Genomic DNA, 23,501 nt, shown 5'->3' with positions numbered 1-23,501 from the left:
CAAGTCGTCTTGTAGACACAAGGACATCAATACGCGACATAGATGGCGTGGTATGATTGTTGGGCAGCCCTCTAAGTGATCGATGATAGGTTGAATTTCAGGGTCAACACGCTGCCATCAGATCATGTCCGATGCAGTTTCGAATCTCGACTGACAGATTTGGTGGGTGCAAGCGACAGTGTGGCAGCGTCTTCGGGCTTGCGGCCAGACTTGTAAACGATAGCGACGTCAAATTCCTGTAGCCGCAAGCTCCATCGTGCCAGTCGTCCTGAAGGATCGCATATGTTTGCCAACCAACATAGAGCATGGTGGTCTGTCACCACTTTGAAGGGACAGCCATAGAGATAAGGGTGAAACTTCGTGATCACCCACACAACCGTGAGACACTCTTTTTCTGTGGTAGAGTCGTTTGCCTTGGCACGGGACAGCAAGCGGCTAGCACAAGCTATTACTCTTTCATTGCAGTCTTGACGTTGGACGAATACTCCGCCAAGAACGATGTTACTGGCGTCAGTATGCACCTCGGTGTCAGCCTCGTCGTCAAAATGTGCCAGGACGGGTGCTGACTGCATGCATTGCCGTAGTTCAGCAAAGGGCCGCCTGTTGCTCATTCGTCCAGGCAAATGGCATGTCATCCCTTGTAAGGAGAGTCAGGGGTTTCGCTATCTTCGAGAAGCTTTCAATGAAACGGTGATAATACGCACACAAGCTCAGGAAGCGCTACACGGCCTTCTTGACGGCAGGAGGAGAAAATACTGCTACTGCGGCAAGCTTGTTGGGTTCGGGTCGGACTCCTCTGATGCTTACGACGTGTCCGAGAAACTTGAGTGCTTCATAACCAAAGTGGCACTTTTCTTGTGTAAGGCAAGCTTAAGGAAAGGTACCGGTGTAGTATATCCATCCCTGGGAGTGTTAGCCAGCACCACCACTCCCGGCCATCCGGTTGTGAGTTATGGCACTGGCTAACGCTCCAAAGACTATATCTATAGTACACGTATATGACACCTAAGAAATTAAAGTGGGACAATGATGCCATGGTAACTTCCTTTCTTAGCAGTAAAGTGCCCCACTGCCTTTGCCTTGCTTTGCCTTTGCGCGTGAAAGTTCATCCACACAATGGCCACCTGGAAACCTCCTAGAAAGTACACACTATTGCATAAAGACACTTAAGTGGACAATCTAACACACAATGTGGCAGTGTGCTGGATGTGTCTGAAGCCTATCAATTTAAAAAGAAAGCAGTAGCAATGCACAAAACAAATTGATACTAGCTTCCATTTTTTACAGCTAACTATGATGCGGTTTGATGGTGAAGTCCCAGTTTTTATACCGAATTTTACACACAGTGCACTTATTCCTAACATTTTTCAAAAGGGTGCATGCAAGGATACAGATTACGGTAACAATCATGTTGTGACATGATCATAATATGAATAGATTTGTACAAGTGTTGCACTCACCAAAAAGTTTCTCCAGAGCTCCATCGCTTAACTGTCGCACCCGGTTGAGCACTTCACTATTGAGCCTTTCAGCATCTTTTCTGGCCTCAGCTATGCAGCTTCCCGGCAGGACATCGTGAAACTGGTTTAGGAGCACATCCTTCCAGCAGGCTTCAAATTCCTGACTTGGGTATGGTGCCACATCTGGTGCAAGCGCAAACACCACCGAACAGATCATCTCTGCGTCTCTCAGTGCCTGCTCACACATGCGGTTGAGCTGCTTGGTCCGTGCATGCGTAGTGTACGTCGCACAGTGAAGCTCCAAAAAGAGTTCGCCTGCCCAGCGGCAGAGGCTGCGAGACTCGGATTCCAGGGCCGAGAAGAAGGCATCTGGTGTAGACAGTGCGACTCTGCAAATGGGAGGCACTGCTTACAAACATCTTGCCGGGCTTTACATTCTAGAGCAATGCCTAGGCTCTTAACTGCAAGACACACTCCTACCTTAAACTGGCTGCAATATAACCAGTAGTTGCAGGTGAACACCATAATATTCAAGACGCCGTAAGTGCGCTGACCTGCACAAGGTGGCAAGGATTACGCTAGAAATAGTATGAAGTGTAAATGTGCATGAGTTGGTGCCACTTTCATCACCATGGTAACGGACGGACAGCCAACTCACAGCTGGCGGTCGCAACACTGGTAGCTATTCATTATTTACGCACTTTACTTAGATCAATGAAAACAGAGCTCTGACTAAATGCCCCAAGCACTGATATCTCCATCTTATATGAAGAGATGCTTAATGCGAAATAACTGTAGGGTACATGGCACAATAAATAAAATTATTAACACACCAGTGGACATATTTTGTTTTAGCAATTGCATTCTTCAACCGAATACACATAGCCATGACCCTGCTACAAGAATTAGGCACAGCAGGCTTATCATGCAGCTCCAATTAATCCTGACACTCAACAATGCCCACTGTGACTTCATGCACCATTAAGACCGACCGAAAAATGGCACCCACTAAGTGTCACCGCTGCTTTCACCGGCTGCTGTCTCACATCAATGCCGTGGTAAGTCAATACCAGTTTTTCTTTTTAACAGCGAAGCTGATTAAGCCAGCGGTAATTTGTGGTGCGTAGCAAGGAAACTACCAAGAAAGAAAATAAAATAAACTACCTATCTTGCCGAGGCCCTTGGGATTCAAACCCGCGTACCCCCGGTCCCAAAGCGAGCATAGTAACCACTAGTCTATACAGCCACGCTTGCAGAACAAGCATTTATGCGAACCATATGATTGCATTCGAGCGTCGTCGTATTCGTGCACAGCTGGCGCGTTCGTACGCTCGTGCTCTGCGAGGAGAAGAGGTTTTGCGTGCTGTCAGAGCGAGAGAGAGTGACGGCCGTAAGTCCGTGACGCGCTAAAAGAAATGATCATCATCATGAGTAACAAGATTATAAGTTCACGCGCACTTCCGGAAAATGCTGGGCTACGATCACCCAGCTTCCTTCTTTCAAGCGTTGCAGCGGCCGAGTGCAAGGCTAAGCGTCTTTTTTTTAGTTCGCTTTTGACTAAGATAAGAACCAAGATCGGTTCCCTCGCTCCGCTTACAAAGCCGGCTGATTGGAGTGCGAGAGCGCATCTACTTGGCTTCTCAGTGGTTTTGCAGTCGAGTTGGTAGTGCGCCGCTCACATCTCCGCGAGACGAGCTTATCAAATGCAAAATCTACGCAGTTCCCTGTAGTGCCTCAGCGCATGACATGTGAGCAAAGCAGCATGTGAACGGCGCTCAACTAAAGCTGTCTATTTAATGATCTGCCCAGTTATCTCGAGTTTCTTTTGAGTTCTTTCACCAGGACCTTTTCGCCAGGGATTGCACGGCAGCTCAATTGTTCGTATCATGTGTCGCGTAAAGCAGTTCACAACATTAGAAATTAAGCACGTCGTAAGCTAATAGAGTTGCGTGAGGACTTTTGAAGAATTCATATCCCAAAATTCGAATCGGATGACATTGTATCATCGTGATTCTACTGTATATACCATTTAATGCAGTCACGAGTTCGATGAAAGTTCGTATGGTCAAGTAAATTCATGATGAAGAAATTGCGGTCACTGTCACCGACCAAGTCAAGGTGAAAAAACACACAGAGACGTTTCAGGATACGTACAGGTCCCGAATTGTCTCAGTGTGTCTTTTCACCTTGACTTGGTCAGTGACTGCAATTTCAACATCATATTCCATTTAAAAGTAAATGTCTGGTACGAAATGGCAGTAAGCATATTCTTTCTGGTTACAAACTCCCCTTGCCATCTTTATGAATAATGCTTCTCACCCGGCCAAACTCACTCTCCCCCTGTAAGCAGAAAGGGTTAATACAAAATTTGGCACATCTGCCTTCAACAAAGATTCAGTAATCCCTGGTACAAATGAAGAACTTAACAAGGAGGCATTGCTGACCCACATCAGAAATAATTAATGCAATGACAAAGATAAAAGCTCACCTGGGAAGACCGTTGACAGTCTTGTAGTCTTGACTGACGCCGCAGCATGGCCTCTGTAGGGCCGCCCCCTCCGTCTCCATGACCAAAGAGGAGAATGCTGTGTGACACCCGCCCCTTGTCCTCCAGGTTTGTCACCGATTTCACCACCTGTGCCGTTAGGAGAGTTACAGCCTGGAAAAGCTGTCTGTGCAAACACTTCTTATTTAACTGTGTATGTGGTGCTTAACGCCCGCATTACACTTGCAAGGTTAATAGCACTCATCAGCAGCATATCTTGTGTTCACTGCAGGCCTCTCCCAGCAATCTCCAATGTCAAAGCTATGCCTGAGCAGCACAATGTAATAAAAACAAAAATAAACAGAACATGCACTGTACGCACAAAAGAAGAAGAAGAACGATAACTTTATTTATAGTCCGGCGAGTTATTCGGGGATTTGGGTGAATACCCCTGCCTAGGTGTCGGCCACGAGCCCTTGAGCTCTGGCGGCTTCCTCGGCCCGCTGGATGGCCCAGAGTTGGTCTTCGAGGGCGGAGCTGAGCAGCGTAGTCTCCCAGCGTGTTCAGCTCGAGGCTGCGTCCCCGTCTGGAACCCCCCCTTGTTTGCACTCCCATAACATGTGTTCCAGGGCTGTCCTGGCCTCACAAAAGTTGCATTGGTTTGACGAATAAAGCTCTGGGTAACTGAGAATCAAGATCACTGTGTTTACAAACGTTCTTGTCTGCAGCTGCCGCCATGCGACCGCTTGTCTCTTGTTCAGTTTCTGGTGTGTACACACAACAAAATTTTTATTGAAGAAAAATGCTCATATATATATATATATATATATATATATATATATATATATATATATATATATATATATATATATATGATCATTGCATAGCGTAGATTGCAACACCGACATCGCGTTCCAAGAGAGCCGCTCCGTGAATGCGTCTCTCTCTCGCTCTCATAGCGCGCAAAACCTCTTCACCTCGCAGAGCATGAGTGTACGAACACGCCAGCTGTGGACGAAGACGACGACACTCAAACGCAATCATACGGTTCGCATAAATGCATGTTCTGCAAGCGTGGCTGTATAGCCTATGAACACAACATTACGGTCACAGTCAAGTAAGGTAGCTATGTTCTCAAAAAGATTAATGCGTCGCGGTGCATCATTAAAGGCATATACATTGATTAGGCGCCATGGCAAGCCATACAACATAAAATCGCATTGTATAAATCGCCCCTCACTGTCAACATTAAATGTGACAGCAGAATATGGTAAACTCTTCCTGAGAAACAAAAGGGCGATTTCAATTGTGTGTGCAATCGAAATGACCGTACTGGGCCTAGTCGTAGTGATAGGAGTGCTGAAGTGTTGTCTCTTATAGTTGAGAAGGCTGGACTGATAGACACAGGGGCATCGAGTAGCCTACCCTCTTATACACATGCACAAGGAAGTACCCACACATGACTTGATCGCATTTATGTTTCATCGGTTCTTATATCCCCTGAAATGTCCTGTAAAGCAGAACCTGTTTCTTTTTCAGATCACTGCATTGTTACCACGCAGATTGGAAAAAACACTCGTTCAAATTTCAGACCGAACTGGGCACTCTGGAAACTTAACTCTTCACTTGTGAATGATGGGGACTTCATTTCTCGTGTGCGGATGGCACTCAAAACTTGTTTGGCTGCTGATATGCCTTTATTTGCCTCTTGGGAGCTTTTCAAACAAGACGTTCGGTCAATCGCGATAGAAATCAGGTCTGTGAGGTCGTTCTATAGAAAATTAGAAGAAAATACTTTACTGAAAAGTCTTCATAATATCTATGATCTAGAATTGTGAGGCACCTGGCTCTTATTTGGACAAAATTACTAAAGCTAAATGTGCACTTCAGGAATATGACGCAATATGCTACAGAGGTGCCCGTGTTCGATCACGTAATAATCGTACTTTACATTCTGAGGAACCCACATGTCAAACTTTACTTGATGAATACCGCAATGCAAAAAGCAGGCTAATACCAGATATTTATTCGAACGGGTCTCTGGTCTCTAATACAAAGGAAATAATGTCGGAATTTGAGTTTTACTACATGGCATTGTTTAACGCCCCTTCTGATAAACAAAATGATAATGTGGTAAGACGCTTTGTATCCTTTGTAACCACTTTAACTGAAGAAGAGTGTTCTGTCATTAGTGGTTCTTTCACTCAACAAGAAATAGAATTAGCTATTGACCAATTACCGATATCAAAGACGTCCAGATGGCATTTCAGGAGAGTTTTATAAAGCTTTTAAATTCCTACTTTCTCCCGTGTTACTCAAGATTTTCAAACTTGCTTTTGATCTGGATTTAGATTCCACACAGTGTTCATTCCAAAATACACCGACAGAGAGAAACTGCGATCTGTTGAAGGCTACAGACCTATTACACTGTCTAATGTAGACTATAAAATTTTTCCAAAGGTATTATCAAACAGACTACAATTTGCAATGTCGATTCTTATTGGTTCTCACCAAACCTGCAGCCTGAAAGGCCGCTCAATACAAACAAACATACACATCGCCCGTACAGTATTGGAACATTGTTCCAGTTCTTATGATCAGCTAGCAATGCTACAAGTAGACTTAGCTAAGGCTTTTGATAGTGTTCGTCATTCTTTTCTCTTTTCTCTTCTCGAGCGTGCTAACGTTGGCTCCGTTATATTTAAAGGTGTGAAATTGTGCTATAATGATTGTTCAACTCGTTTGATTGTCAATGGTCACCTGTCCAAGCCTGTGTCAATTCGTTCCTCTGTGACGCAAGGTTGTCCCTTGTCGCCATTGCTTTTTGCCCTTTACTTGGAACCACTGTGTTTAAACGTTATTCACTCTACTAATATTCATGGTTTCAGTGTTTTTGGAACAGAGGTGAAAGTGCTGGCATATGCAGACGACCTCGCTTTCTTTTGCACGGACAAGCCCAGTATCACAACTGTGGTGTCTAAGATAGAGGAATTTGGCGCAATTTCTGGTGCACGAATGAACTGTGCTAAAAGTTTGGGGCTTTGGTTTGGCTCATGGATCTTTAAACCGACATATTTTGCTGGTATTGAGTGGACTTGTCAACCACCAAAATACCTGGGCGTTCCATTGGATGCATATAAGTCAAGTGCACATTACTGGAGAGAACGTGTACCAACCCTAAGACGCTATGCCCAAACATTCGTTCCACATAATCTCAGTCTTTGGCAGAGCTAAAGCGTGCAATTTATTTTTGGCAACAAAACTCTTCTATGTGCTGCAAATAATTCATTGTTCCAGGGTTTACATACAGCAGTTTCACCGAATATTTTCAACCTTTATTTGGTCATCATCTTATGAGCCAATGAGGCGTGACAATATTTTCAGACCGGTTAGTGCAGGCGGTCTTGGCCTGGTTCACCTTTATGTTAGACAATTGGTGTCTAGTTTCATCTTTTTTCGAGACTGTTCTCACCCATTACTTTGGGCATTCTTGCAAGTTAATCTCTTCAACCGTTTTACCAAATTTAGTAATTTCGACAAATTTTGATTCACATCCATATTTGCAGGGATTCATGCGTGAAGTGTGCCTCTCAGTGCATTTTCTTGCAGTGAGGTTCTCAAATGAGTACTTATTCTCTATCTCAAGGAAAAATCTGTATAAAGATCTAATTGATATGCTTTTTAAACCTCTGTTATACCGATCGCTGTACATCGGCTTACCTGGAGATGACGTCCTTACACGGGTCTGTAAAATGCCTATTCCTCCTCACACTAAAACATTCTTCTTCAAAGTGCACACTGAAACGTTACCTGTTAAAACCTGGTTAAATAGGAAAGGAATCTTTGTATCTTCGATAAACTGTCATCTCTGTAATGTACCGGAAACCACAGAACACTGTTTTATTGATTGCAAGGATGCCATATTGTTTTGGGACGTTCTCCAAAGGACTTTAAAAAAGGATCTTGATATAAATGCTTATACAATACGATATCTGATACCACCTCAATGTGACGATGTGCCTTTTGATATGCTCCTGCTTATGGCGTTGCACAGTTGATGGAAAACTCGCATGCTAGACCGGAATGCAGAACCAATTGCATCTTCGAAGTCAAATTTCATTCGGATGATTTCACAGCTGAAAGACTTTTATGATCAGAGAGACTCCCAACCAGACTGGTATCAGTTGTTGATGAAGTGTATCCTTTTGCCTCCCTTTTAGAGAACTCTTACTGTAATAATTGTACTGTGAAGTGTTTGTTTTGTGCTTGTAGACGCGGCTAAGACTGTTTTGGCAGCTAAGGAAATATCTTACGTATTCGTAATAAATACCATGAAAGAAAAAAAAAAAGTGGCTGTATAGCCTAGTGGTTATGACGCTCGCCTTGGAACTGGGGGTACACGGGCTCAAATCCCGCCTCGGCCAGAAAGTTTATTTTATTTTCTTTCTTGGTAGTTTCTTGATACGCACCACAAATTACGGCTGGCTTAACCAGCTTCACTATTAAAATCGGGGTAGCTTGTACTAGTGGCGCAAGGCTAAAGACATGACCAGCTATGTCATGACTATATGAAGTGATGTTAAGTTATACGAAGTAATGCCAAGTGATGCTAAGTTATACGAAGTGTATAAGCATTTCCTCGTGGTCCGTGGCATCGGAGACTGCCTCGCGAAGCACTTGCAGTCCGAGCACATGTAGGGGAACTTGGGTGAAAGCTATGCACAGTGTACGGGCGGCGCGCAGCAGACGACATGCCGGGATGACATCACAGGGCATGCGCAGTAGTGCGCAGCTGGTGGGAGCTCGGCCGAGCCGCCGCAAGAGGCGCCTGCTGCATTCATGCCTGCTGTACCTATCTGGTAGTGAGGGCTTCCCCATTTTATTTAAATTTTTTTTAATGTTTGGGGACACAAAAAAGTAGTCACGGAGATCGCGAGCATTCGGCGCTAATGTGGGGAAACGGAGAAGCGCAGGTTGGCGTCGGCAGCACCTCTGCGCGTTGCCCCGTTGGTGCTGCTACAATTTGTTTCTCTCTCTCAGCTCTTATTTTCTCTTTCTCTCTCCCGAGCATAGCGTGCGACACTCCGTGAGGTGGTTACTAGGCAACGCAGTGGCAGGCAGCTACGGCGTCGCTGGCTGCCATGGCTATAGCGCGGCTGGATTTTCGTGAAACATGCACATTTTACAGCTGGCCTAAATAGCTTCGCTGTTAAAATGAATACAGTAGAACCCCGCAGTTACGTTCCCGGGTGCTGCGTTCTCCCGGCTGTTACGTCGTTTTCGGCCGGTCCCGGCACAGCTCCCATAGAACCCAATGCATTGGTAACCCCGCTGTTACGTCGCAACTGTGGGACCGTTTCCGCATCATACGTTGCGAACTGCCACACCGCGCCGGCCCGAGCGGCCATTTTGGCTTTTCATGTCGCTTGGCTTGGTTGCTTGACGATGGCATTGGCCGCCCAAAGTGCTGGGGGCGACATTTATTACGTATTTTCGGTTTCCGCCAGCAAAAGTATGGCCTTTGATATCCGCTTTTGCTATCTAAAGATGATGTCTATGACGCGTTGCGGCCCTAAAATTGGTTTTGGCTCATAGATGTCCAAGGGCGATAATGCCGTCGCCGCGCAGCCGTATGCTTTCTTTCGCGCGCGAGACGCAGTCGTCGGCTCCCCTCTCACGCTTTCACTCGCACATACAGCATACGGTGCACGCTTTCACTCGCACATACAGCATACGTCGCCGCAGCATACGTCGTCGCAGCATACGTCGTCGCAGCATACGTCGTCGCAGCATACGTCGTCGCAGCATACGTCGCGGCTTTTCCCTCGCACGCTAAGCATGCGAGGGAAGCCGCGACGTATGCTGCTGACGACGTATGCTACGGCGACGTATGCTGCGACGACGTATGCTGCCGCGACGTATGCTGCCGCGACGTATGCTGAATGTGCGAGTGAAAGCGTGCGAGGGGAGCCGACGACCGCGTCTCGCGCTCGAAGAAAAGCAGGGAGGAAGTGCGCCTCCTTCCGTTGCGCTCGAGGCACCAGCGAGGGAGCGAGGGGGGGGGGGGGGCAGGATAGCGGGCAGCGTTGTGCTCTGGCATCACACTGCGCGGCGGCGCGCGGTCCCGTGGGCCTTATCTTGAAAGCGATCTGCGTGGGGGCAGATTCTACGCAGTGTAGGTTCGTCGGCGGCTCGTGGCTTTGTGCGTGCTGCGTGTTCTCAGCGCTCAGTTTGGGTTGAAGCGATAGACAACGGCACGAAGGTCACTTCGCTCGCTTCTGCAGCGGCGCTTAACTGCGCGTGTCCGCGCTCATCGAGTGTGATGTGTTCATGTTTGCCTGTGGGCACTGACACCATGTTTGTTAATTAGTTAATAACCGAATGTTTACAAGTTTATACAGACGATAAAACTAATATTCTTACTTTGTATAGCTCATCGCAATCGATACTTCGGCTGTCGGGCGAAACTAGTTTTTGTCGCACGTAAGAATTAAAATAATATTGTGTGCAGTTCAACACTACTCCCATTTCTCAATTTTTCCTGTTTCCTGGCTCTTGCGTTTCCCAGCTCTTACGGGCTTTTTTTACTTCCCGTGAAAAACGTAACAGCGGGGTTCTACTGTATTATGTAGTGTTATTTTGTTATTATGTAGTAGTTCAGTCAGGGAAATTCATATACCAGAGGTATCCAATACAAAAGATAAATTATTGTCAGCATATTACACCCTCCTGAACCTTGATGAAAAAACACAGTTCGCAGGTAGCATACACTTCTGTGAACATCTCAGCCAAATTTTGCAGTCGTGCATGGCTCGTGGAGCTCGCAAGCTGAGGGCAAAGCCGCCTTTCTCTCAAACGCTCTCTTTTCAACAGAAGCCTGCTCCTCAATTTTTTTTCTGAACGCTTTATTTCATAATATAGCTGATTCCGAAAGGCGGATGCTATTGGCCAATAGCTGCAGAAGAGTGTTTGGATCAGTGTGCTTCTTCCTGCTGTTACTGTATATATTTATAGACGCAGTTTAATAAACGGGCTGAAGTAAGTGAAAAACTTCGAGGACGCTTAAGCTTCGCCTTTAAGAGTGGAGCGGGATAGCGTTATCGGGCCCCATTGACGCCGGCACCAGATTTTCTACTAGAGACACAGGGTCCGATAGAAAACAATGGTGGGCCAATCTAGGCGGCAGTGCAGGGCAGAGCAATGGCTGATACCCCCATAAGGCAGAGACTACAAGCAGTGACTGATCAATGATTCATACCACTATAAGCAAAGAAAAAGGGGTTGGCGTTTGAGTTTCTGCGGTAACAAAATTATGTTTTCTCGTATTTTCAAATTATTTTCTTGTATATTCAAATTATAATCCGATGCTATCATGTCTGTAGGTTGTGTGCAAATCAGACTTTACGACTTTTCTTATGCACTTTACTTTGAGAAATTCAATTAGTTCAGTAACGTCTCTCCGCCACACGGAGGGCCTGCATGGTAGTGGTCCAGAATGATTTTTTGTGACGGAACATGCCAGCGGTGGCGGACGCCGACAGTGGATTTTCTGCAACGCAGGGCCCTTGACGCTATCATGTTAAAATCTGCTTTCGAATTCTGATAATAATTACGTATTTCCGGAAGAACCTGACTATCATCTGCTCACGCTCAGCCATGGCTGCCCACGTAGGAATTAAACTTTTGCCAGCCTGCGTATTAGTGTTGAAGCTGTTGGGTTTCGTTAATTTTGACTAGTTTTGAACACTCAACTTGCCTCAAACAGCGCGGAACCTAAGGTCAGACCACATCATGGTTGCCCCTGGTTAGACGCCTTGGCAGACTTCGCTTCATATTGAGCTATTTAGGGGTGTGCGAATAGCGATTTTTGAGACCAAATCGAATACGAATGGAACAGTGTCAGAAGCGAATCGAATATTGAATACCTCCATAATAATGAATAGCCTTTATCAAAATTAATATGAAACGATGCTCACATCCCAGCATTCTTGAAGTTAGCAAGTTTCTGTCATTACAGAGTATGTTATGAAGCGATGTTTATTAAAAGCACAAATGAAGCATTAGGAGCAAACAAGTAGTTCCTTCTCATGCCTTCCTTCCTGTAAAGTATGGCTACCTAAGTGACGAAGCCTGCTGCACTATGCAAGTTTTCAAGTTTTATGTCTATACTATGCCCGCAGGGTTGAAAGCTTACCATACTTTTGCTCCAATTTTATGTTTAGTACTTGGGCACAGTTGACATTCTCAAATATTGAAATATTATAGAAAATATATTCGCATTTACGAATAGTGACTATTCAATTCGATGACCGTATCGAATAACTACCTATTCGATTCATAGTTTGAAAAATTTGAAATATTCGCACACCCCTAGAGCTATTGATAGCGCTTCAAAATGCACAAGTTGGATGTGGCTACTCCCCTTCAGTGAAGCTGGTGAAGAACAAAACCAGTCCGCACTTCGTAGCACGGTCAGCTGGAGTGTATGACCGCGAGAACGCATTCAAGCCCTGTCGTCCACAAATTAAACGCTGTGCATACGCATTGCAGTTACATGTAGCTGCGGTGTGCTACATAGCATAGATACTATGGTCGCCGTGGGGTGCCGCGACAAGTCCACTGGCTGAGTGCACTGCGGCTCTCTGAGGACAACCACGTTTGGCGGCTCGTAGGCACCAAAATCGGAAATAGTGGCATCTATGTGAACTTTCAAAATCAAATTTGAACTGCAAGCCACCATAATGTTCAGTAGGTGGAGCATTGTAAGCGCACCTTGCTCTGCCGTAGCCTTCGCAGTGCAAGTCATTGAAGAATGAGCGGAAGATGGGGTTGTTTGACTGCGAGTAACCCCGCTTCTGCTGAACAGATTGAAGTACCATATTTACTCGCATAATGAACGCACTTTTTTCCTGAAAAATATGCACAAAGTTGGGGGTGTGTTCATTATGCAGGGTAAAATTTTGAGAGATTTTTTTTTCCGCGGCCACCTCTAAAAAAGTTGCAGCTTCACCCAAAAGGCGAACCATTGATTGCGAGAGCAAATGCGTAGGCAGCTATATGAAGTGACGATAGTAGTGTTAGCGGCTATATAAACTTGCAAACATTCGATAACTATGTAAATTAACAAGTATGGTGTCAGCGCGCACAGGCAAACATGAAAACATCACACTCAATGACCGCGGACACTCGCTGTCAAAATGCTGGCATGAGCAAGCAGGCAGCAACAGTGAGCGAAGTGGCCTTCGTGCTGTGTATCACTTCAACGCAAACTGAGCGGCGAGAACGGAGCATGCACAAAGGTATAAGCTGCCGTCACACCTAGACTCAGCCCCCGACACAGATAGCTTTTAAATAAGGGTCCGCTCGGCCGCGCAACGATCCGTCGCTGCGCCGCCCCCTCCCTCCCTTTCCACCGGCGCCATGCGCGCAACAGAAAACGCCGCGTTTCCTCCCCGCTTTCCTCACTCAACGCTGAAGATAGAGCCGCAATTGTCGGCGCCGACGGCAAAAATGTGCCTGGAGTGTCCATATATATGCTATCGCAATAAAAGTCGGAGACACACGGTATTATTCAGCGTCCAATACACTCGTACCTGCCGGACGCCATATCAGATGCCGAATCGTACCGTGTGTCTCCTACGTCATGGCAGCAAGTTCAGGGTACGTTTATTATGCGGGAGAAAAAAAGAACAAATTTTTACAACTAAAGTTGGGGTGCGTTCATTATGCCAGTGCGTTCATTACGCGAATAAATACGGTACTTTTTGCTGCAAAGTATTTCTGAAATGATCTAATTTAACTTCAAATGCATTTCTCAACTTTGATAAAAAGTGGTTCAGGGCCCCCCTTAAAAATTCCTCCCCCCCTCCTAATTCTTGCTAACCCAAGAAAGAAGCAAGTGAAGCTGTCTGGGACACACCTTTGTCTTGCAGTAAAAGTAGACTTGGCACAGCGGTAGCAATGGTGATGGCAAAGAACTTCAGTTTGTACAAGTTCACACATAAAAATAAAGCCATCATGTCAACAACTCCACTTGCAAAGCAGTGAACCACACTCTTAAAGAAAAGTTTTTATCCTTTGGGGTGTCTTTTTGTCACGCAACAATAATCGTCATCAATATTGCATGCCTTTCCTTTCTTTAATGCTGTGCACCTGATACTTCCAGGCCGCCAAATTCATGCACATTATCACTGTGACATAGCATTTAAAGCAGCCAGTGACAAGTTTTCAAGAAAGGAAACAGAAGCCAGACAGATGACAATTATTGTTTAGGGACAAGATGCACCCCAAAGTATGTAAACTTTTTATAGTTCAAGCATGATAGTTCAGCTCAATCTACAAGAAAAAAAAAAGTGAAAGCAGATCAAAGCTTACCTCAGCCACCCGGAGCTCCGCTCCGTATGTTTCGGATGGAGCAAAGTGGGCCAAGACCGTGCTGCCATCTAGGCCTTCCCACAGGAAGTTGTGGTGAGGAAACTTGTTCACCAGGTTCCAGCTTAACTTCTGAGTGAGGAATCGGGACACCCCACATATCCTGCAGCACAGCACTTAGTCAGGAGCTGAGCAGGTAGCTCAAAACTGCAGTCAATTCCAACCCAGGAGATTTGTACACATCAAACCAGATAACTCTTGTTGCTTGTTTCCCCTTTCATAATGCGTGTCCACTTGTGTCTGTGCTCGATAGCCATTAAATCAACTTGCCGCATTTACCCACCTGCCAAAGAGTGCTTGTGTAATGTGCTGCTGCTGGATGACAACTCAAACCACTTTTGTAAATAACCTGCTGATGCACACCCTTAATTTAATGCATGCGTATGCTTCTGCAGCACACTCAATGCTTAGTGCTCACAGTGTTTCACATACAGTTAGAAAACACATTGCCAGAAAGAATTACTGAATAATTGAATTTCCTGTAGGGCAAACTTATGCCTAAATAGCAAAAGAATGCTTAATTAAATGCCAACTATAGCAGCAACCATAATCAGTAGTCATCAAATCACATCACATTGTACAGTGACGCGTACAATGATATACATTGTACATGCCGGAGCAATCTATGGTGCTTGCGTATGTTTGCGATAAGTGTAACACTCTTCATGCAGCATGTGCGATATTATTAGGTATGCCTGTCTGGCTTGTGAATTGACAACCGCATTCACAAAGTTTAAAAACAGGAAACATATTTTGCAAGAAAGCGATGGCGTGATAATAGTGGTAATTCAGTCAGAGCAATCACTGGCAAAAAAGTAAAACAATGTGTGCAACAGTTAACAAGTAACTGGCTATAGGATGAGCATTGCCACAACTGTAAAAGCACAAGCACGTATCCACAAAGCATGCATAACCAAAGCAACTTTTGGAGGCGTGTCATCGATAGAAATGGGTGTGTAAGCCCGTCAACTGCCTCTGATTTAAGGTAATGATTTGCATACTAAGACTTTTTCTGTTGCATTGTTCAAGTACAACAGCTATACCTTTTGGATGTTAGAGCGCAGCTCCTAGGTGCCCATTCCTACGGCGAGCGTCGGTGTAACCGTTAACGAGTGAACGAGCATAGCGAAGGCTGGAAGAGCGAACATGGAGCACAGCGGGGGATGAAAGACGCGAGGAGGAAAGCGGAGGAGGAGGGTGCAGCGGAACCATGAGGTGAAAAGTGGAGGAGGAGGGTATGGCGAAAGGGCGAGAAGAAAAGCGCAGTGCGGCGACGGTGGCTATGAGATGGCACCAGAGTAGCGCGTGTCATCTGGGAGGTTTGTCGGCGGCAGCTGCTGCGAATCACGCACACGCGTCACCCACGCGCTGGCTCTCGCGATCTCCAGATTAGCGAGGCAGTCGTGTCACACTTCGCTCCGTTTGCAACATGCTGCATGATACAGATTGTCCACGCCAGCAAATATAACGTGAAATGAAAACACGTATAGTACTGCGTTCAAATTTCACATTAGGGAGTATCGTAATAGTCAATTTTTTTACTGCACAGGAAACAAGTACAGCAGTACTCCTGTTGCAAGAGAAAGTGCAATCAGTGAGCGATGGGGATATCAGAAACATACAACAACTGTGCACTGAGATGGAAAATAAAGAACTTGCCGCCCAAACAAATCTTTGGCAGTGATAGTAAGCTACCTGGAGAAAGCAAGAGATGTCTGCAATAGAACTAGCATAGATGAGTCTGTATGAACGTGGGTCGTGCATGCCACTTCACATGTAGAATGGAAGATAAGACACTGTATGCGAGGCCACACACACACACACATACCTGCCAAGTTCGGAGAAACTAAATCCGGGAGATCTTCCGACTGGGGTGGCCAGACAGTTACACCTCCCCCCCCCCCTCCCATGTTGATATTTTCAAGTACTCCCAGAAGAACTTCCTTACAATTTTATCTACAGATATACAAATGACCACATGAACATCAAGGTCTCACTTTTTCAAGCATTTCGTTGATGGTAATTCTGTCTTCAAAAATTCTTTAAAATTTAATTCAGATCTCAGGTCTTACGTCCCTCAACCACCATCTGATTACGAGGCACGTCGCAGTGGGGGACTCTGGATTAATTTCGACCACCTGGGGTTCTTAAACGTGCATCCAATGAACGACACAGGCGCGTTTTTGCATTTCGCCCCCAACTAAATGCGGCCGCCGGGGCCTAGATTTGATCCCGCGAACTCGTGCATAGCAGTGCAATGCCAAAGCCACTAAGCGACTACGGGGGGTGTTGAAACATTCTTCAGATAATGTTTGATTGTAAGAAATTATATTTCTTTCACATTTTGCAAGGTTGACGTTTCCCAGTGCCTTGAACGAGCGACACATGAACGAGCGGCACTGCGTCCTCGTATTTTTCCTGATGTTAAATTGCTGCTCGCACTCTGCATTGCACTGTGGTATCAACAAAATACCCAGCATCACTTCAGCTGAGCACTCCATTATAAATACTTGAAGATACTTTTTGCGCTAGCACTCCTTGGTTTTTTAAAGCCATGACTCACCGTAGGCCTACGCAATGCCAGAGTGGCTGACGCCGAGGAGAACGATGGAGAGTCGAGTGTTGCTAGTTGCGGAACGTGGCATTCACTCGCTAGCTTAATAAGACTAGGGCCACTGGGGCACCCAACAACCCCGTCAGCGTAAGCGGCGGTTCAGTGGTTAACGGAATAGGGGATGTATAGGGTTTCCCTTCTACAGTGAAATCTCGATGATACGAATCTCACGGGGTCACGAAAAATATTCGTATTAGCCAAAATTCGAATCATCAAAACACAATTAAAACTAGCTAAATTAAGGGGGGACGCGGGGATCATATCACGAAAATTGCGAGAAAAATCTATTTTTGAAAACCACGTGTTTATCTGCAACGCCTAATCTACGCTGCATCAAAATGGTTTGGCTGAAAACGCACTGAAAGTGCCCGAAAAAGTTTAATTCGTCAGTGCGCAGGGCGAGAAAACAGCTTTAAATCGCGCAAAATCACCGCAGTTCACGGAGCCATATTTCGTATTTCCCGCCACCGAGCGAATCTTGGTATCATCCGAAAGCTCAAAGTTTCGCCGTTCCGCTTCTCAATTCGTCCGTCGTCGCTAACTTGTAACAAACGCACAAACACCAAAGAAGCGCGGGTCTGCGATAGGTAGTCACACGGGCCCTCTGATAAAAGCGGGCCTCCGATTGGCTGCCGTGCTGAAAGGCACGGCAGCCAATCGTGCGACTCCATTGGTTGGTGCTGTGGCAGGGGCTAGAATGGCAACCGCAGTTGTCTGCTTCGTAAACCACGCCGGCGTCTTGACTTGACACACAGAATTCGGATTACTGAGAACTCCCAGGTTAGTGATGGATTGTCGCTCGTTGGCGAATAAACTTTGGACGAAGCACGCTTTCGGAATACGGAAAGCGCTCCTACGGCAAGGAAAATACGGCGATTAGCGGGAGAAGCGGAGGCGCACCCGACTGAACGAGCGCAACCTTGCACCGTGAATTACGTGCCGCGCTATCTTGCACCGTGATTCCAGCAGCGAAACCCACAATCGCCCGTGCCATCGGCACTGATAACGCAGCCGACGGAAGACGCGCCAACGGAGGCTCTCGCGCCTCGGCGTACAGCCGCGCGAATCAGCTGAAATCGTATCTCGGTAGACATAGCTCACTGCGACTAGGCAAAATGTCGCAAAAAAGAATGCGGCTCGAAGCACGGCAGCCACTCCGCCCGATGGCACGCAGAAAAGGAGGAAAAGCACAAAAGCAACAAAAGCGCCACCGCATCGAACTCTTCGCGCCCATTCGCGGCCTCCGCACTGTCCGGCGTCGCGTCCGTGCCAAAAGAGAAAGGGAGAAAGCGCGTGACTGCGCGCTGTTCTCTTTCGCGGCCGACGGTGGGGCGGCATTTATTCATATCAACGGACACGGGTTGAAAATAGATTCGTAACAACCGTTTTCTAGCACGTCGCAAAGTAATGGGGCTTGGCCGGGACCGCAGAAAAATTCGTATCATCCGGATATTCGTATTAGCCGTGATCGTATCATCGAGGTTCCACTGTACTTTCTTAATTTTGCGCAATGAACCTCTAACTAAAATAGATAGGGTTGGATGTAATTTTTTTTTGCCAATGTGGCCTGACAAAGCGCTAGACGCGGGAACAGGACACAACAGCAATTTCCAGGAGATTTTCCTGTCAACCGGACAACCGGAAGAAATGGTCCAAATCCAGGAGTCTCCCGGGTAATCCTGGAGACTTGGCAGGTATGCACACAACTAGCACAACAATGTTCCCACTCAAAGCTAGCTAAAAACCAAACAAAATGACCAAAAGCCCTTTCAAGCAGCACTTGCCCACCGAATAAGAATGTCCCTTAGCTTGAGACGCAGGTCTTAGCGAACATACAACACAGCCTTCAAAAGTGTACATTCGAATATCCATGATAGATTAAAAAAAATAAAACCACTAAAGGCAAAACTACCAGGGCACAGGGCTCTGGCACTATGCCAACATTTTTGGAGGTCATGAATAATGTGCGTGATCCTCCATTTAAAATCAATTAAACTTCAGATGCAGACATGTTGCCTTTGTCACATCATCATCAGCCTATATTTATGTCCATTGCAGGACGAAGGCCTCTCCCTGCGATCTCCAATTACCCCTGTCTTGCGCTAGCTGATTTCAACTTGCGCCTGCGAATTTCCTAACTTCATCACTCCACCTAGTTTTCTGCCGTCCTTGACTGCGCTTCCCTTCTCTTGGAATCCATTCTGTAACTCTAATGGTCCACCGGTTATCCAACCTGCGCATTACATGGCCTGCCCAGCTCCACTTTTTCCGCTTAATGTAAACTAGAATATCGGCTATCCCTGTTTGTTCTCTGATCCATACCGCTCTACCTACCACTCAATCTACAACTGCAGTAATAACCTGTTGTTGGGCGAGCTGGTTAAAAAAAAATGAAGTGTAGAAAAAACAAAAACAAAAAAAAAACAGGTTGATAACACACAAAAAAAGATGACAAGGACAAGTACTCATCCTTGTTGTCTTCCTTGCATGTCAATTGTTTTTGTGTGTGCATGCAGGTGTCAGTGTGCGATCTGTGTGTTTGTGTGTGTATACATTTGTATGTTTCTGTCCATTTACATGCGTGCGTGTGGTCCGTGTGCATGTTTATGCATGTGTTGGGCATACATGCGTGTTTGTGTTCAGATACTATTTCTCTTAAATACATACTGTGAACACCAGCAGAGCATTCAATGGCGGTGGAAGGACGGTCACATTTATCGAAAAATAAAATGAGCCACTCAGAAAATATTACCTCATGATTTGGGGAAGTTGAGCTGAGTATCCAAACGTGTCAGGAAGCCAGAACTCCTTGCACCGGGTACCAAACTCTTTCTCGAAGAAAAGCTGCCCATAAAGGAACTGCCGCACAAAACTTTCTCCACTTGAATGAACAAAAGAAAAAAAAGAAAAGAAAAGATTATTAGAAATGATCCACCTCCCACAAAAGAAATGCCACACTAGATACGAGATTTGCCAATAGGGAGTTTTAGAAAGACCGTCCACAGGCAGCTTTGTATACGCAAAAACTTAAAACTCGTTTGAAAGCACCTTGTGTTATTTTGTACTCTCTTTGCATTGTTTCGTAAGCCTGGGCAAAAGTGTCCCCTAACATTGGGTCCTCTATTTCTAAAACTCCTTAATATAAGCAACTGCTATAAGACATCTTAAATTTTAAAGAGGCTTTCGATAAGTTCAGCATTACAGACATCACATGCTTCAGTTGGTATACATTAAGTCAAGGAAGATTTGAAAAGACAGATGCAAGTTTTTTTCAAATAATTCTGACACACAGAGACATAGCCAGGCATTGCTCGTTGTAGGTAAGGGTCAACGACAATGGCAGTTGATGACAGTATGACAACACAACCACTCTGACATTGCAGACATGGGATAGCAAACAAACTGTACGACAGCACAGAGTGGTAGTTCATGTGGGCAAGCCTCTTGCCATCGGGCACTACCCTTTAGAAAGATACGACGTGTACACAACTTGGTACGTGTAGTTGCTGTAAAACAGACAGGTTTAGCGAACCGTGGCTGAACAAGGGAAGCTCAGATCGGATGCAACATTTTTAAGAGGGGACCTGTCAGGGCAACAGAAAAGGGGGTTTAACACAGTTAACACGGCTCCTTTCCCACCCAATGGCAAGGATGGCAGCCTACGGAAGTGACGAGTCTTCCATCACATCACAAGCCTTTGAGTGAGGAGAGCTTCAACAAGGTTATACTGTGCTTACTTGGTGTGTGAGGTACTTGAGGACATTAACCCCTTAACCGTTTCGGATGAGCACAGCCCGTTTTTGCTAAACTCTCCCAAAACATTTTACACAAGTGTAGCTCGTCCGCTTGAGATACTACCTCCTTTTGAGTGTTTTGAACGAGACACGCTCGTTTGCAGTGTGGGAATGCCGACATGATTAGCAGCATCAGAGCCAACTGTGGATGAAGAAGATGAGGGAAGAGCAAGCAGTGGCGTGAAGGACACACGAGCTGCGGCTAGGCGCTCTTGGGCGCGGCCGGCCAGGACTGGATCTTGCTGGCGTGGACTGCGGGATTGAGCCGTTTCCCACATTGGCGCCCGTAACATGGAACCCCGGCTGCGTTCCGGGATGAACCATGGTCGTGGGGAAGGCTGATGGCGGCCGTTCCACGGCCAGTAGCGACTCTTACCCCGGCCTGGTACATGACCATTTTCGCGCTGCGAGCGGCACCTCTGATGTTCGGTGACGAGCGCTTCCGCCAGCTCCATCTCCATCGCCACCATCGAGCCAGATGTGGGACCTGGTGGCGGCATGGTCTCCTACGGGCTGTTGCAGCTCCAGGCGCCAATGTTCGAGAAGGGCATCGCCGGCGCAGGTGACGTCATCAGCTGACACCACCTCCAAGAGCGGCTCCGTCCCTCGGTGCTGCAGTTCGTGGTTCTACACAGACGGCTCGAGAGGACGTGGTGAGCGGTGTCCAATGTTCCGAAGAGATTTTGGTAGCTCGAGGCCAGTTGCCAACAGTAGCGGCGGCGGCACCGTTAGAGTGACGATCAAGATCATCTGCGATCTTCAACTCCTGTGACCTGCGTGCTGCAGTGCAGTGTGGTCTCTGTGGTGGCAACGCATTGAGTGGGTGGCGGCTCCTGCTGGCAACCTGCTGCGTGCACTCGTCAGAATGAGGTCGGAGAGGAAAACCAGACCAGGGGTGCATCAGGGTACGGTTTAGGGCCTTTAGGTTCCTGAAAGACTTCAACTCCGAGACTGCACAACCTGGTCTGCCCAATCTTCGTGAGGAGTCCGTCCTGGAAGCCAGCCAGGTTTAGGATCTGTAGGTTCCTGGAAGACCTTGGTGACTCAGACGTTGCCGGCTCCGCCGATCCTCGTTCGGTGCATTAGCAGCCTACAAGGTTCGCCTGCCAGTAGAGGTGTCATGCCGTCGCTGCCAGCCACCGTGGGCCAGTGCCGTCAATGCCTTTGCAGAGGGAGGGGCAGTGCGGGAACGCGGACATGATTAGCGGCATCAGAGCCAACTGTGGATGAGGAATACGCGGGATACGCGAGCAGTGGTGCGAGGGATGCGGGAGCTGCAGCTGGGCGCTCTTGGGCGCGGCCGACCAGGACTAGAGCCTGCTGGCGTAGACTGTGGGATCAAGCCGTTTTCCACAGCGTGCTAGTTAGTGTTTTGCTTCGCAGATGGCAGCACTGGCTAGGTAACTTTTTTTTTAACTTCAGTTTTCCATTTCTTTTGGGGGCAACTCGTGTTTCAAAAATGGCATCCTGTGGAGCCAACGCATGTGTTGCTGGTCCGTTGTCGCGAAAAAGAAGTCTTTCACTGTCATCTAGCTCTTCCGATGATAATGATTCAGACACTGAAGTTTACTTCATTTCTGGAAGCGAAAGCGATAGTGATAGCGATTTTGAAATTAGCAGTTCATCAGATGAAGAAGACTGCTCAGAAGACACTATTGCGAGCGTGTGCCATTGGCGGCGCATCGACATGAATGACATCCCCACAAAGTCTCCTCGGTTTTCGTTTTTTGGTGTCCAAGGTAAGGTGTTCAATATAACATCGCCTGATGATTTAATAAAACTTCTGGAACTGCGCTCTTGCTGTTTTTTATTGTTGATTACCAGCAGGTAGCTGGCCTCCTTTATCATGAGCAATAATAAACTTTATTACGCTAATTTTACTTAATATGTGCTTGAATTCTTTTTTCAACATCGAAAACTTGCTTTTTAGAAAGAAAATATCCAATATCAAATTTAAAAAAAATAAGCAGTTTGGGCATAGAAATTGTCAAAATAGTAAAACGGTTAAGGGGTTAATGAAGATTTCAGGAATAGCAACGATAATTTAGATAAGATTAGATACATTCGTTTCAAGTTTTGGCATTGTTTCTTTTGCGACTGCTTACCAAGTCTGTTCAATAAAACTCACTTCAGCCTCAATAATTGACTGAATTCGTGGCACTGTTGTCGAAACCCGTGCCCCTGTTCGAAGACGAGGACAAGGAGCGTGAGCTTGGGACGTCGGTGGCTCCAAGGGATCTCGAATAAATGTGGTCACTGCAGACCCCCACAACTGTATGCTCGAATCAGATGGTGCTTGCTGATGTTGGGCAGTGCTTTCCCAATTGCAGCTTTTAGCAAGTGTTTCCTCCCTCTCAGTTTAAACACTGAGAAATAGGATCCCGCATTGAGCGGGACATTACTTAGGACATGCAATCCTGCACAGAAAGTCCACCTAAAGCGGCTCAGCAATGGCCACCATTCCAGGCATTCTCACTCCCGATGGCCTCCACCGGCTGGATAAACTCCAGTCCATGAACAACGTGTTACCAATGACAGCACTTATTTCTCTTTGCAACAGATATGCGCACTGGCCGTGAGATCGTGTCTCGCACCAAAAACAAAGGATTTTGCCACATTCTTCAATGGCAATCTCCAATGTGGCAATCTTTAACGGACATGTGGGGCGCGTTCACGTGCAATTCGCAGTGCAAGTTCCCTGGTAGCGGCACGGCTCA

At 46.4% G+C, this 23,501-nt stretch overlaps 2 protein-coding genes across 2 annotated transcripts in view; one reads left to right on the top strand and one right to left on the bottom strand.

Moving 5' to 3' along the window:
* Positions 1 to 23,501, top strand: part of LOC119455352 (cytoplasmic aconitate hydratase-like) — a 607,544-nt gene that overhangs the window by 346,778 nt on the left and 237,265 nt on the right. The window lies entirely within an intron of this gene.
* Positions 1 to 23,501, bottom strand: part of LOC119455354 (alpha-mannosidase 2C1) — a 135,494-nt gene that overhangs the window by 69,590 nt on the left and 42,403 nt on the right. The window contains exons 9-11 of the mRNA XM_049668723.1: positions 14,320 to 14,479; positions 3,966 to 4,095; positions 1,461 to 1,865 (exon numbers count right to left, since the gene is read on the bottom strand). Coding sequence (XP_049524680.1) covers positions 1,461 to 1,865; positions 3,966 to 4,095; positions 14,320 to 14,479 — 695 coding nt within the window. The remainder of the gene's footprint in view (positions 1 to 1,460; positions 1,866 to 3,965; positions 4,096 to 14,319; positions 14,480 to 23,501) is intronic.

Source organism: Dermacentor silvarum, chromosome 6 (genome assembly GCF_013339745.2).
Source record: "Dermacentor silvarum isolate Dsil-2018 chromosome 6, BIME_Dsil_1.4, whole genome shotgun sequence".
NCBI classification, from domain to species: domain Eukaryota; kingdom Metazoa; phylum Arthropoda; class Arachnida; order Ixodida; family Ixodidae; genus Dermacentor; species Dermacentor silvarum.
The sequence above is the reverse complement of the archived record's forward strand: the minus strand, read 5'-3'. Positions and strand labels throughout refer to the sequence as shown.